This window comes from Sebastes umbrosus, chromosome 10 (genome assembly GCF_015220745.1).
Source record: "Sebastes umbrosus isolate fSebUmb1 chromosome 10, fSebUmb1.pri, whole genome shotgun sequence".
Taxonomy (NCBI): Eukaryota; Metazoa; Chordata; class Actinopteri; order Perciformes; family Sebastidae; genus Sebastes; species Sebastes umbrosus.
This window is the reverse complement of record NC_051278.1, coordinates 10036622-10052124: the sequence shown is the minus strand read 5'-3', so window position 1 is coordinate 10052124 and position 15503 is coordinate 10036622. Positions and strand designations below refer to the sequence as shown.

The 15503-nt window shown below is 41.3% G+C and overlaps 1 protein-coding gene across 1 annotated transcript in view; it reads left to right on the top strand.

Moving 5' to 3' along the window:
- thada (THADA armadillo repeat containing) overlaps positions 1 to 11277 on the top strand; it is a 108974-nt gene extending 97697 nt beyond the window's left edge. The window contains exons 37-38 of the mRNA XM_037782525.1: positions 10121 to 10299; positions 10692 to 11277. Of these exons, the coding sequence (XP_037638453.1) occupies positions 10121 to 10299; positions 10692 to 11006 (494 nt within the window). The 3' untranslated portion in view covers positions 11007 to 11277. The remainder of the gene's footprint in view (positions 1 to 10120; positions 10300 to 10691) is intronic.
- The last annotated feature ends 4226 nt before the right edge of the window (positions 11278 to 15503 follow it).

Genomic DNA, 15503 nt, shown 5'->3' with positions numbered 1-15503 from the left:
GTGTTTGGTTTGTGTGTATGCAGGTCACTGTGAGTGTGTGTGTGTGTGAGTGTATTTGTGTGTATCTTTCCCATCCCCTGCAGGCCAGCCAGTCCGCTAGTCTGCCCATAGTGTGTGTGTGTGTGTGTGTGATGTGTGTGTGTGTGTGTGTTTTATGACCTGCTGGTTGCAGAGTCAAGTATCTGAGGTGTTAGCTGCTTCAGATGGAGGCGACGACTCCTGGCCCTTTGATATGGAGGGCAGGCAGAGATGTGGGAACAGAGACGGGTTTCTGAAACACACACACACACAAATGTTGAACTATTCCTTCAACTGTTGGTGAAAGCTCTAGAGTAGTTTGAAGCCTTCAGTGTATCGGGTTTTAAGTAGAGGGATATACTGTATATTCTTTCTAGAGCTCCAACGATTAATCGATTAGTTGTCAACTATTAAATTAATCGGCAACTATTTTGATAATCGATTAATCGGTTTGAGTCATTTTTTTAAGAAAAAAAAGTCAAAATTCTCTGATTCCAGCTCCTTAAATGTGAATATTGTCTGGTTTCTTTAATCCTCTATGACAGTAAACTGAATATCTTTGAGTTGTGGACAAAACAAGACATTTGAGAACGTCATCTTGGGCTTTGGGAAACACTGATTGACATTTTTCACCATTTTCTGACATTTTATAGACCAAACAACTTATCGATTAATCGACAATGACAGTAATCGTTAGCTGCAGCCTTAGTTCTTTCATCACTAAGTTAGAATAGGACTCAGCTTGCCTTTTAATAATGTGTGTGAATACTTTGCAACGTTTTCGTTTCACGTAAAATATGAGCATTTTTCTCTTTTACTCTGACAAACTGGTCCTTTGATTTTAAACCAGGTAAAATCCAAATAAAGCTGTTTAGTGTGTGGGAGAGAAATTAAGCTCAGGTTCATTGAAACTCTTCTTCTGTCAACTACAGTGGAGTCATTGTCCTGGACAGGAAGAGCAAATCTAATTTAACCCCATCCCACCCTCCAACACCCCCCCACCCTCCACCAGCATCACCACCACCACCCAAATACCTCCAGGCTAATTGGGTCTGAAATCAAACTCCACTCGCCCTCGTTGGACCTCCAGCACTGTGACAGACTCAGGCAGGAACACAGGGATCACTTTATATATAGAGCACAGAGGGATTTGGATGGGACGGCAGTGTGTAAGAGGGCACTGATTACTATTCAGATTGGGAAGACAAAACGGAGCTACAAATAAGTTATTCAGTTGGTTCATTTCATCTTTATCATCCCTCGAGGGTAAATTTGGTTTACCGTAGAGGACAAACACAACATACAAGAGGACATGGGACATTAATCACAGCAGTTCAAGCAAATAACCAATTAAAAAAAACATGTATCTGTCCGTTAAAAGATGTCAAACCAGTGTGATGGCAGCCGTGATAAAGTGCTGCTGAGCAGAGCCGTCAAGTCACGATTCAGTTCATATTAAGACGAATACTTAAACCTTTTTACCCTGGAGGATCCTTTATCTCCGCCCAGAAGAGAGGCTACATACATCCACACTAATATGTTTTTATATGTTTATGCTGAGCTTGTTTTAGTTTGAAATCTCCAGAGTTGTGTTTTAGTCGGGACGAGCAGAAACGGAGACTTTTGAAAACAATGACGCAGACACCCACATTCGCTTCCTGATTGGCTCTAATCAGTCACGACGTGTCCTTCCCTGATTGGTCACGCCCCTGTGCCGTGACCCTTTCACAGTGGTAAATTCAACATGGATAACAAGTTACAAGCGTTGCTGACCTTGTTGTCTATGCTAGCAGCTGTTAAATTCTGCATTACATAATGCTACTACTGCCAATATGCATAGGAGGCAAACTATTATTCAAGCAATTTGTGACAATTCCCGTGTCCAGCAGCATTATCCTGTTTACACCAGCAGGTGCATGCCCAGTGTACATGAATGGTCATGTGAAATGCATTTTCAGGCGTGTTAGTATGGACGGAGATTATTTCTGAAACTGTGCTAAAACGCTTATGAGAGATCGTTGCATTAGTGTGGATGTAGACTGAAGGCCTTTGGACACCAAGTCTGTATTTTTTGTCCAAAATTGTCACGTTTAAAAATAAATCTGATTTTCGGAACAGTTCTTCTCTTCGCATCTGTCTAAAAGCAAAAGAGGGTTGTTTGACCACTTAGAGCCACCGTCCATTCAAACGTCATCATCCAAAGTGTCATGATAAACATTCACGTCGTCTCCCAGCACTAAGGACTTTACGTTAAATAAATAAAAGAATACAGAGATGCAGAATTCAAAGATAGATTGTGGCAGGTGATTGTAGAACAACTTGGAATCAGGGATGGACGCAAAACAAAGGATGTAGGAAAGATTAGTGATTTTGCTCTAGGCAGCTAAACGATAGCTTCCTGCTAATGTCATTCATTCATTAATTAGCCCCGTTTGGGACTAGCGCTATCCACACGTAATAATAAATATAAGTACAAAAATACACTTCGTGTGCAAAAGCCTTAAGTCTCTGCCAGAAAGTTAAAAACGTTATTTCCTAAAATGTCGAACTATTCCTTTTAATGATGCAAACTTTCCATCGATATATACATCAAGTCCCTTTCCTTCCTTCTGTTTTATCCTCCATAATGAAGTAGTGTTTTTAAAAATGCAGTAGCGGCCTCACTCACTGTTTTCCAGGCCGTTCAAAGTGAATCATTATCCACCAACCTCGCCTGGAGTAACCTACTTTTCTTACTGTAAAGCTGCACGCCTGTGCAGAATATACCATTCACGTCTCCTCCCCCCCGGTTCACTCATTTACAGTGGATGACGCAGATGAATGGAAGTGAGCGACCTGACGGGGCTGCAGGACACTCATTAAACAGACCTCGTCCCATTTTAGCACAACACTCACTCAACCATCAAACCTGGCTTTGTGTTGGTCTATGTCGGAGGAATCGCTCAACAAGAACTGAAGAAAGTGTCACGTGTCACTAATTTAAGAAGAATCTATGAAATACACAGAGAACTGGAGGCACATGCTGCTAACAGAGAATTACTTTTGATTTGCAGCTTTAACCTTTACTTTTGGAATAAATAAGCTGTTATTTCACCCTCCAGTGAAAACACACAAACAGAAATGGTGTTTTTTGCTGCTTTTGCCATCTTTCAGTGGAAAGGCAGCGTGTGGAATGAGATTTTAATGATTTGGTGTGGTGTGAAATAAAATCACATGTCTGCAGTAATGACTGGTGTCTGCAGGCTGTGTTCAAGTGTGTGTGTGTATTGTATTCAGTGCAGTACAGCTGTGGGTTGTAACACTTGATTGTGATGTGTTTTGAAGATAAAATAGGAGTGCAGAGTATTTCCTTGGTGTGGCTATTTCACAATCTAACTGTGTGATACTGAGTCGGCCTCATTCTACATCCTCTGTGATTGTGCAACAGTTAGAAACAGACCTACATCTGATAGTTGGAGGCCGTTTGACTTTCACTTTAACTTTCACTTTTCACTTTGTGGAGTTGACTTCATCAGCAAAGTTCACTTAAACCCTATTTGCACAAGACTAGTATGACCTCTTAGTCCTGTGCGAATCTACCATGTCCATCCATCCTGTTCTTATACGCCGGTTATAGCAGATAACGCCGTCCCAACTGACAGCGCCGCACCTACCCTCTCGTCCCCCCCAGGTTAACACTGTTATCTCTGTCAGTACTGTTGCAGTTTGCACTGTTAGCGCTGTTAGCACCTTTAGCTGCAAGCCACTGGTTCAGCCGGCGCCATGTTGAGAACCCCATGGAGACAATCCCTCTGAATATCGAATTTAGCACCTTTAAAGACACATCTTGTTTGTCTTTTTACTCTCTAAATGTATCACTCAATTATCACCTCCTTCGTACAAAGAGATTACGATTAGTTCAGTAAACCACAAAACAGTGTGAACGAGCCGATAAGTCTATAGTTTTTTTTTTCTTTTGTCTTTGATGGGCTAGAGTTAGGTGACGCTGTATGTGAAGCACTTTTGCAGGACTACTCAGCCTGTGAAAGCAGTCGAATAATTTTTTTTGTGGATCTGGAGGAGCTTTCCAAATGTTAAAAATGTAACTATGTAACTTATGTAATTATGACATAATCAGGGGTTTACTAATGAAAAATGCTATTGTGTTGCATTGTGGGAATGTTCTAGCATTTTTGTAGCTCGTCTCATACTAGGGACTAAAAGTCAGGATATCTCAGCCTCTGGTGCTTCAATTTTGACTATTCTTGTTTTACCCTACTGCATATTCCATGTCTGAAAAGTGCTGTGAACTCCACTCACCCAAGAGTCCAAGTCAAATAAATACAGTCGTCAGTTGAAAATGCTTTATTGTGAAATTTTCTGGGATTCCTCGTTTAATATCATGTGGAAAAAATCCACTCAGTTGCTGCTTGATCTGATGACCTGATCAACAAAGCAGATAATTTACAGGCAAAAACTTACTTTTACCAATGTAGTCACAACACTACCATGACCTGTAGGTGCTCTTTGATTTGTGTCTGATAGGAAACAAAACCACCTCAGGTGATGATGGTGTTTCCATGATAGAGACGGCCTCTGGTGGCTCCCTGTCGAGGCAGCCATTCACTTGTATTTGATCCTTTGAGTGAACTAACCACCGACTGTGCTTCATGACAGATGCTGCTACAGTGAGCTCCGACTGCTAGCATAACCTCAGACCATTATTTCTATGGTAATGCTCACCATTCACTACGTTTTGTACTGTATTATTTTTATGGTAATGTTACCTGTTGCTGATGTTGTTGTTGTTGTTGTTGTTCTTGGTCTCCTGTTTCTCGTCAACCACCAGAGGAAGTCGGGGCTGTAAAGTGTGTGTTTTTATTTCACACCTCTATCTCACACCTCTGCTTCCTGGTGTCTCGGCTCCACTGCAGCGTCTGTAGCACATGCACTGTGTGAGAAAGAACGAGTGTTTCTTTGAGCTTTAATGAAGGTTAATGATGTGGGTGTTTTGGGTGTTGTTAGGGGGGAAATCTTGTCTGTTTTTTTGCAACTGAAAGTCTTTGTTTTCTTGCTACCATGATGCTCTTTTAAGCTTAATAAAATGGATTTTCAGAAGCCTTAACGCCCATCTGATAACAGATTAAATCCTGCATATATAGATCTTGGCAGCCTCTGTTGGACAGGCCGTCTTTGTCCAGGCTGTGAGGGACCCGTACGGTGGTCCGTCGGGCAGGTAACAGCCCCCAGGTGGGTTGGGCGTAGTTGAGGCGGGGATTTCTTCTAACCCAAATCCCTCAGATGTGGGTGGCTGAGCAGAGGAATGAGCTCCCAATACAGTGAACATGATGACACCAGCGAGTGGAAGAGAGCGGGGCGGGAAGTGTTTTCTCTCATTTCACTGTCCTGACAGCCCGCCGAAACCCACCACCCCTTATCCTCCCCCTCCTCCTCCTCCGCTCAATGGGACATCTGACACCCCCCAGCTGCAGCGGCTCAGTGAGGATTTACTGAACAGCGAAGGTCTCTTCACTCTCTTAATTTAATTCAGTGACTTTAATGACAGGACTGTTGATCAGACACAATGAGGCTGCTGCAGGGTGCAAAACCTCGATGTTCAAAAGCCAGCTAACAACCGAAGATATTGTTACCATCATATATATTGTACTAGTTTATAATCACTTCCACGATTCAGCACATTTATTCACATACATCCTTAACAAATTATACATTTACTTCATCTCTCCTATTTTTTTGTTCATCAAGGATTTGGGGATTATTTAAATGTAGTTTATGTGAGTTTTGCGTTGTAGTAAACATGGACGCACCCCATCATTCTGTGTTCAGTCTGTGAAAATAAAAACTAATGTGAAGGAAAAGTCAACTACACAGAATACTAGATGTATACGACACAATCAGATAATCTGGCTGAAACAGTGAAGGAAGTGAACAATACAAGATTAGATTACTTTAGTTTTGTATGAGACAGCACACACTTTTCTTTTTACTTTTTTTTTTTAAATGTTTGGCTATTTTATACCTTTTATTAGAGATCTGACAGTAGAGAGATAACGATAAAAATAATGGGAGAGAGCGGGATAATGCAACGATGGTCTTCTGCCAGACTCCAACCATGGATATTGGGTCGCAGGAACATTGTGCGATGTTGCGATTCATGATCTGTTCCTTAAACCCCCGAGACCACAACAGCTCCACCTCTTCTTCTGTATTAAAAAATGTAAAGTTTTGACAGTAGTTCCAGGCCAAGTCAATTGAAATTGTCATGAATTAGCAGCTAGGTGGCTAACACTAACAAGCTGCGGCCGTGCTCGGCTCGTGATTGGCTCAGGCGGAATCTATGGCTACTGTGGCTCCAGCGTCAAATATTTTGGCTTCACTTTTGCACAGAGGGAGGAAGTGGAGACATGTCGTCCATCTATACATACAATCTATGGTACAGCCTCACAGAACCACTGGCTCAGCTGTGGTCTCTTTGTCTCATTGTGTTATCACTTGTGTGATTACCCCTTATGATCGAAACCAGCTATGAATTAGCATACAGGACTGAGACGCAGCTTATAGCTTTATAAGTTGATTGTTGGCAGATGATAGTGTGTGAACGATAAAGGATAAAGGATTACATATAAATCTTTTTCTAAAAACGAGGTTGCCAGAGTCTCTAACAAGGCAACCAAAGATCTCAGAATGGTACAACTGTTATACTGTTTCCACAAGTGGCACAAGGTTAAGTTTTCCCCTCACACAGAGCCCTGCCCAGCTCACATGTACTATGAGTGTGCCAGTGCATGGAGTGTGTGCCAGTGGATGCCAATTGCACTACACACACACACACACACACACACACACACACACACACACAAACCCCATCCTACTCACCCATTCATTCACCCACTGGCACTGATGTTGTCATTTGCAGAGACAAGATTGTCTAACATGTACTCACACAAACGCAAACAATACCAGCTTAGGACTAAACTCATGCCAGCACACACACATACTCACACACCCAACACACATACCAGTAACAGGGTGAAAGACAATCCCCTTGAGAAACTGAGCATTTTGCGCCAAAAGCTCCGGGAGGAAAATCGCGTTAAGCGATGTGTGAAACCTCCGTAGAAAAGCAGATAAATTGAATGCAGCTAAAATTTCCTATTATGTCCCTTAACGTTCGTGGGGGTGGTGGGGGGGGGGGACTGTAAAGGCTTGACATCAGAGGCCGGGCCGTCCCAGAGAGAGGCGGCTTCTTGGTAAAGAAAGGAATTTGTCACTCAAGCTCCTAAACTCTTAAATCTCCTCTAATACGGTACAATCAGCAGCCTCTAATGTTCACAGAGCGGGTTCCACTCTCCGCTCAGACTTCAGGCTCTGCTCCGATTTTACGCCTCCTCTCTGAAGAGGAAAAACAATCCCGACCCTGCCTGTGTGTGTGTGTTTTATACTGTATGTGTGCTGATGGGGGTCTGTCTTCCCATAGTGGTAGTGTTTTGGCTAGTGTCTCTCAAAGCCTTTTGAAGTCTCGGGTGTTATCTGGGTGTCAGCTGTGGTGAGGATGGTCAAGGTGGGAGAACAACACACAACCTCTGTGTCAGATAGTTGCTGCGTGGACAACTGGAGTCGTTAAATGAAGTCATACGTTATGTTTTCCCTCCGTTTGAAGTGTGTGTGTGTCCTTGCGCTCGCACTTCCTCCACTCTTGTGTACAACCCTGCGAGTATGACGGGCCTGCCTCTGGATATGTGTGTGGCGACAGAGGACTATTTGTAGAAGACTACTAAAAAACATAATTTATTTAGTCACAAGTCCACATGGAACATCCTATTCACATATGCGGGCAATCCTTTCATCCATTCATTAACACATAAACAGGAAGTGTAAGGGCACTTACTGCGTGTGCATGCGCATACTGGTGCAACGTGCAGAGTCGTTTTGAATCCACTCATACACACCCTGATCGTGGTCGGTTATATGAGTTATAGTTTTGTTTCCCAGAAGGCCGCCCAAGCCCAGAGACATGCACACACTCACACTGAGTTTGGATCATACAGTCAGCCAGGCATCATTTAAGCTCCACATGAACACAAGGTTATGGTGGTAAATCAGGTGAAGGTGGAAAGGCTGTACATGCAGGTGTTCAGTAATCAGATTTCTGTCAAATATTTATTTCATACTTGATAATCCTTCAGCCTGAAGAGGGTTTTTTAACCCTCGTCTTTGGGCTTACGGCGCTGCGACAGACACACACATTTTTTCCTGCATCTGAATTTTACAAAAACTCCACTGTTCAGCTGTGGAAACGGACTTATTTAGAATTATTTATTTCAGTTAGAGTTTTAGTCAGACTTTAGATTTAATTATTTTGGATACAGGGACACACCACTACGGGTAATGGTTTTTCCTTTCATGCCACCGCATCACACGGTACTCCACAAGCTGGGTCTACGTCATGCACATCCACTCTTGGAGTTAGAAACCTGTGTGTACTGTAGAGAAATCTGGTTTCTCCAGCGGAAATCTAGCCGTGCTAACCAGGCTTATCTTAAGAAACCAGGCGCTCTTTAACATGGTTTTTAAAACGTCAGGTGACTGCAGACTGCCAGCATGAATTTGGTGTGACTTGCATGCATGTAAACACACAGAGAGATCCAGCCTCACAGACACAGACTGAATGCAGGGTTCTTCACTCATCTGTTATATGTTTAAGCCAAGCAAAGGCATTGTGCACTAACCAGAGTTTCAGTTTGGGCACTAAAAGAATCCACTATTCTATTGATTTACAGATCACATAACAATCCAGTAACTATCATAATCATTTTAGAGGTGATTAATACTAGGAAAAAAGCACTAGCTCCTCTGAAATTCAAACCTAGCCTAGCTATACCGTAACATACACCGATCAGCCATAACATTAGGCCTGCATGGGCACCGTGACCGGGAACATCTCACAAGAGCTGCAGTTTTGGAGATGCTCTGACCCAGTCGTCTAGCCATCACAATTTGGCCCTTGTCAAAGTCGCTCACATCCTGACGCTTGCCCATTTTTTCTGCTTCCAACACATCAACTTCAAGGACAAAATGTTCACTTGCTGCCTGATATATCCCCCCCCACTGCCAGGTGCCATTGTAACGAGATAATCCATGTTATTCACTTCACCTGTCAGTGGTCATAATGTTGTTAATGTTATGGCTGATCGGTGTGCGTGTTTGCTAAGTAGAGATTTACACTAGATCACTAAATTAAAACACTAAATAATTTCGTAGAGATGAGTTTTTACTAAACATTAACACTTATTAACTGTTAGGTATAACTGTCAGCTAACTTAGCTTAATGACAAAAATGAATGTCAGCTTGCTAATATGTGACCTGTTTAGATTGAAAAGAGATAATATTACTTATATTATTATTTAAATTACAAAACATTACACCAATAACTTTGAATACATGATCAAATAATGATGGTTAAGTTAGCGTACAATGGATATTCCCCACTCATTCTAAACTGCATTATTACAGAAACACACATTTTCCATATTTTTCAAAATGTTCAGACGTTGTGGACAAAGCCAGCTGGCGCACGAGTGAGTGTGTACTTCCGCAGAAGACGTCAGTTGAATAGGCGGTTCTTCAATGTGGCCCAGGTCACTTTCACGAACACACTGCTAGAAGAATGTGGTTTGAGTGATCAGATCTCAATGCTAGGTGTGAACAGGCCAAGTGATAGTGTTACAAACAGCTGATGCAACCCAGTCCTGCACTCTGCATCTTCCGCTCAGAAAACCTTTTTATCGACCACAATTTTGCTGGGTTTTTTTCTGCCTCGGTTGTCTCCCGGACCTCTTACCTCATTATGAGCTTGAGCATAACCTCAGATCTCAGGGCAGAGGTCCTCTGAGCTGAACTTAAGACTAAAGGTGAAGCAACCATAAGTTCAACCTCTGCTCAGCTGACACAGTCACCTAATGACATCTGCAGAAGATGTCGTGTGAATTGGGTAAACGGTGGGAAAACTTGACACAGTCACATTACTCCTTTTGCTGTGTGACTGTTGACTATTTTTGGTTTACAGACTTTGTATAAACATGTGTCCTCTTCTGTCCTCAGATGTGACCGCTGTGTCCGTGTGTCCTCCGGTAGCCCTGGACTCTGGCGTGGGGCTCCTGTGTCGGTTGTTTGAGCTGTGGCGACAGGTACCAACGGGCGTCCTCGCTCTGACAGAGTGGCTGCTGGGAGACGAAGAAGCCAACGAGGAAGCGGGAGCTGCAGACGAAGCGTCCAGTCTGGTGAGAAGCCGTCACTTTGTCTCCATGACCTCAACTAACATTGTTGCACCGTGGTACATGAACATCACAAACAGAAACAGTTCCAGGTATTCAACTATAGACGTTATGTTCTTGCTATGATGTGAAACTGATGACGGATGACGGATGACCATGATGACCGTCACGGTTTCATTTTCTATGGCTCCAACAGGGATTGTCCGTTAACTGCCAGGATGGAACAAGCAAGACATTAATGCACGAACTGTAAAATCAACACTTGAGGCTCTTGGCCTGTGATTCTGGTTGGTTTCACATGGTGCCTGTAAAGATGACACTACATTTTATGAGATTTCACCATCAGCAGATAGATTAGAACATCCCAGTAACCAGACTCTCATTATGCTTGTGACCAGGATGAAGAGGACTTCCTGTTCGAGAAGGGGGATCTGAACCTGTGGGCCGAGCCGGTCCAGTGGGTGAAGCTGCTCCACAGACACGTCGGCTCCCTCATCCCGACCTTCAAGCAGACCCAGACCTCAGGAGTCGCAGGGCCGGACCAGGTCCACCAAATGTCGACTCAGGCCCGAGCCGAGGCGCTCAGCTCCCAGCAGGCCCTGGACTCCCTCCCTACGCTGCCCCAGTTCTCCTTCACCATGGAGCACGCCCGGCTGGTGCTACGGCACCAGAGGGCCACGCTGGCTCTGGATCTACTGGAGAGGCTGAGGTAGACGAGTTAGCTTGCCATTTTTTTTATTTTAGATTTGTTAAAGTCCGGGTCCGTAATATTGAAATATAGGAAACGTTATCAGATAAATGCGTCAATGAACCACAGACTGGCTTTGTGGTCAAGTCTTTTTATTATCACATCAAGGGAATGAAGGAAACAAAAGGATTTTTTATTGTCTTACAAATGTTGTCCTCATTGTTCACCAGATGTGTTTTAATTTGTATGATTATTGTTCCTTAATGTCTTTTTTTATTAAATACTGTCTGAAATTATTCCATTTTTTATTCCAATTTTTCCTAAAATTAAAGACGTTGCATGTCATTATGTAAAGAGGCAGGAGAGAGAAAACATAGGGACTAATTATATGAACATTGTGTAAATATGTGTGCAGAAGCCATCACAATAACTTGATGCGCTGTTCTTCCTATCAGTAGGAATGTGTCAGTATTGAGTACGCAGGTCGTCCAGCTTCCTCCACGTCTACCAGGGATTTAAGGTTTGAACAAAACAACTCGGCGCCGAAAGCTTCACGCGCCAACTTCAGTGGTGTGATTGTGCAGCGGGACGAGCTTTATGGCCGAGACATGGGATCCTGAAAGCAAGTGTTTGCTCTGACACGTCACCACAGTTGTATTTCAGTGTACGCTTCGACTTCTACTGTATGTTTATACGAGGTGTTATTTTCCTGTGATATTTAATTTACTGCAGGATTCTTCCCATTGGACTGCGTTTTTATGCTTCCCTCTACTTTTCCTGGTTATGTAATTAGGAGGACGGCACAATGGACTACTGTCCTCTGAGTGTGTGTGTAAGAATATGTGTGTGTGGATTCATACAGCTGGACCCTTCTCCCTCCCTGGTAGCCATGTTCCCTGTTACAGTAAAACTGACGTAATGTTTTGGAACAGCTCAACATCCCCCAATAAAAACAGAGCCGTGTGATGGGAGAGCGGTTTCTGCGGACGAGGACATGTTCGAGGGATTTCTCAGGAGCCTCGCTGTGTCTGTCCTTCACATTAAACTATTTATCACAACTTGCAAATAGTCCTGGGGCAGCCCTCAGCCTAATTTTAGGGTTGGTAGTAGTAGATTCCAAGCTCTTATGTCACTTGTTTTTCGCCTGTTGCTATTTTCCCTTTTTTTTTTTTTTTTTTTTACCTCCCTCCCACTCGCTTCTCCAACCAAACCATTCAGCACTTAAACGAATATTGAATCACAGAAAGAAGAATCATTTTTTTATAACCACTCTTCCAATTATGATCCTATGTGGAAAAGGCTTAATGGTAACCAGTGTCGCAGAGACCGGCAATTTCTGGTGATATGTGTTGCACAACGTTTTTACACCCTCCTGACCAAAATATCTGCCTTGATATAGAGTCCCGTCCTCTGCTGCCAACACTGCAATCTTTCCACTGTGGGTTTTTAAAACTTGACATAACTCCAAGAGCAGAGTGGAGTAGTTTGACATTTTCATGTGAACATTTTGCCATCCTGAGAAGGTTACATCATGCTGAGACAAGGGCAGCTTATTGCAACCGCACTGCACTCTTTGACTTCACAAAGGAGGGACTGTGGCGACTTTGTTGAAATGACCAAAACAGTCCTAAACATCGATGCTTCTACTCTGTCCCCTCTGTGGAAAGAGGAGACATAAAAGACAACTCTTTTTAATAATGCTTTTTATTGTTTCCTTAACGACCTAAACCACAACAAATTAAATTAATATGCACATATAACAGAAAGTAGGAGAAAGTAGGAGAAATGGTATGGTATAATGGTATAATAATAATAATAATAATAATAATAATAGATAAAACAATATTAATAATAATAATAATAATAATAAATAAATAAATAATAAATATAAAATTATAAATATAAAATACAAAAAATATATTTATGAATATAAATAAATATATTTTTTTTTAAGAAATAGAAAAATAATAATAATAAATACAAATTATAAAAAAAGAAAGATTAAGTAGGAATAAATGGTGATGATAATGGTAATACAAATAATAATAATAATAATAATAAATAGGAATTCAAAAATAAAAACATATATATAATAAATTATTTTTTAATTTATAATACAAATATATAATAAAAAATGTATAAACATTCTAAAATAATAAATATTTTTCATTAATAGAATTAAATAATAATAGTAAAAACAAATAAAACAATATTAATAAATAACAAATCTAAAATTATATATAATCTTTTTAAATTTATGAATACAAATTAATATTATAATATATATTATATATTATATAATAATTATAAGTAATAAAAATATAATAATAAATACAAATTCTTAAATAAAAAATTATAAGTAGGAGAAAAAATTGTAGCAATAATAATAATAATAGTTAAAAAATAAAACATAATAAAAATAAAGATTCTAAAATAAAAAATAGATGTAATAAAAAACAATTATTTATGAATGCAAATAAATTATAATAATAATTGAAAATAGAAATATAAAATAATAATAGATAATACAAATTATAAAATAAGATATATATATGATGTATTTTATTAATACAAATTATTATTATTAATAATAATAATAATAATAATAAAAGTAATAATACAAATATTAATAAATTAATTAATAAAATTCCCACACCAGATTTCCAGCACCTACTTATATCTCTGTGGTCCTGCCACCCGCACAGGATAGATACAGAGTGCATACTTTGTGTTAAAGGCACATTCACAAAAGAGTAAATTAAACAGAATAAACGACAATGTCTCTCAATAAATGTCTTTATTACAACTAAATGGGAACTGAATGCACCTTGAAATCTTTGCTCCATCTCTGCTCAGCAGGTGGCGCCCCAGTCCTTCCCAGTTAATTCCCATTGTGCTCTCATGGGGGCAGTGTTGCTCTGCTGAACCACATGAAACCACATTCCTGCAGTCTGGGGCTGAGATTGGGAAAAACAAGTCGGGGAGGGAACTTAAAGAGTGGCTTAAAAAGACTTAACCAAAGTAAATCCACTTTGTGTTCAGAGTGACTCAACAGTGTTGTGCTTTTAGTGACTGATTTATAATCTTAAGGTGAAGTTTTTGAGACAATACAAAAGTAGGTCATGTGAGCACAGGAGAGTGGGCATTAACTTGTCCAATGTGTAGTAGGGCTGGAATAGGCTGTGGAAGTTGATTATGCAACCCAGTGGAGGCTAAAAATTCTGCTGCACTCTGCCTGGACTCCTCTCCGCTCATACTTGTGGTCTCACCCCGTCCACAGAGAGAGAGAGAGAGAGAGAGAGGCAGAGTTTCCTTCCATTACAAACACATGTGTCAGCTTCTAAGTGTGGTGCTCCAGAGGCTAGAGAGGGTGGCCTTGTCACTGCTAGGGTCGCTGGTTCAAACCCCTCCAGGGAGAACCATGTCTATTTATTTATTTATTTATTTATTTATTTATTTAAAAAGGATCCCCATTAGCTGATACCAATGGCACCAGCTAGTCTTCCTGGGGTCCGAAATCAAGTACATTACATTTATCACATACATACTATATACAACATCATATTTGTGTTACACTAATAACATTCAAATTTTCAAACATATATAAATTTCACATTCATACACAATCTTCCACAACCATTTAGCCTCAAGGCCCATCATCAGCTGCTTAAAGGGACTATTTGTAACTTTCAGAATTGCTTGTTAACAGCGACACCTGTGGCCTTTAAGTCAACGAAAGTCAGCGTCGGGCTCGCGCTTGCTCGCTCTAAATAGACATGAACGAGCATCGCTCAAAACAGTGAGGCGACACACGTCAGCTAAAACCACAATATCACTATATTTCACCTGCTTGGCAGTAATGTTAGCTGACCAGACGAAGGTCTCGCCGTGAATCAATGCTGAAAAAGCGAGCCGGTGCCGGGGCTGAAGCAGGAAGAGAAACGTTAGGATCAGCATTGATTCCTGGAGAGACCTCCGGTAACGTTTCTCGCTGCGGAGCCCCGTCACTTCACAAGACACGGGACACCTCTGTTGGTCTGGAGGAGCTGCAGCAGTTATTTCTGCACAAACGTCCACTGTACATTCACTAGATATTCTCAGAGCTACTAACTCTTCTGCAGTGTGTAGTGTGCGCGCATGCACATGTAGAGGTGGAGTGAGACAGCGAGAATGCGCGCGGTGTATGAGTGAAGGCAAGCAGACAGAGGAGCAGAGAGTCCGGCCACCCGCGAGCGCGCATGGGATCCCGACCCGGTAGATTTATACCTGTAAAAAGTTACAAACAGTCCCTTTAAGTAATGTATACGTAGATGGTATTTGAATGAGGATTTGTTAGAGGAAGGATGGATGTAATGGAGCTTTTGAGCAAGGCACTAAGCTTCATTAGAGGACCCATGTGCGTAATTTGTTGGAGAGCATAGTAGACATTCTTTCTCAGCAGAGTCAACCCAAAAAAGCAAAACCAACTTCCACAAAATTGGTTGTGTGATTAAAAAGCAAAAAAGCAAAAAAGAAGTTGAGT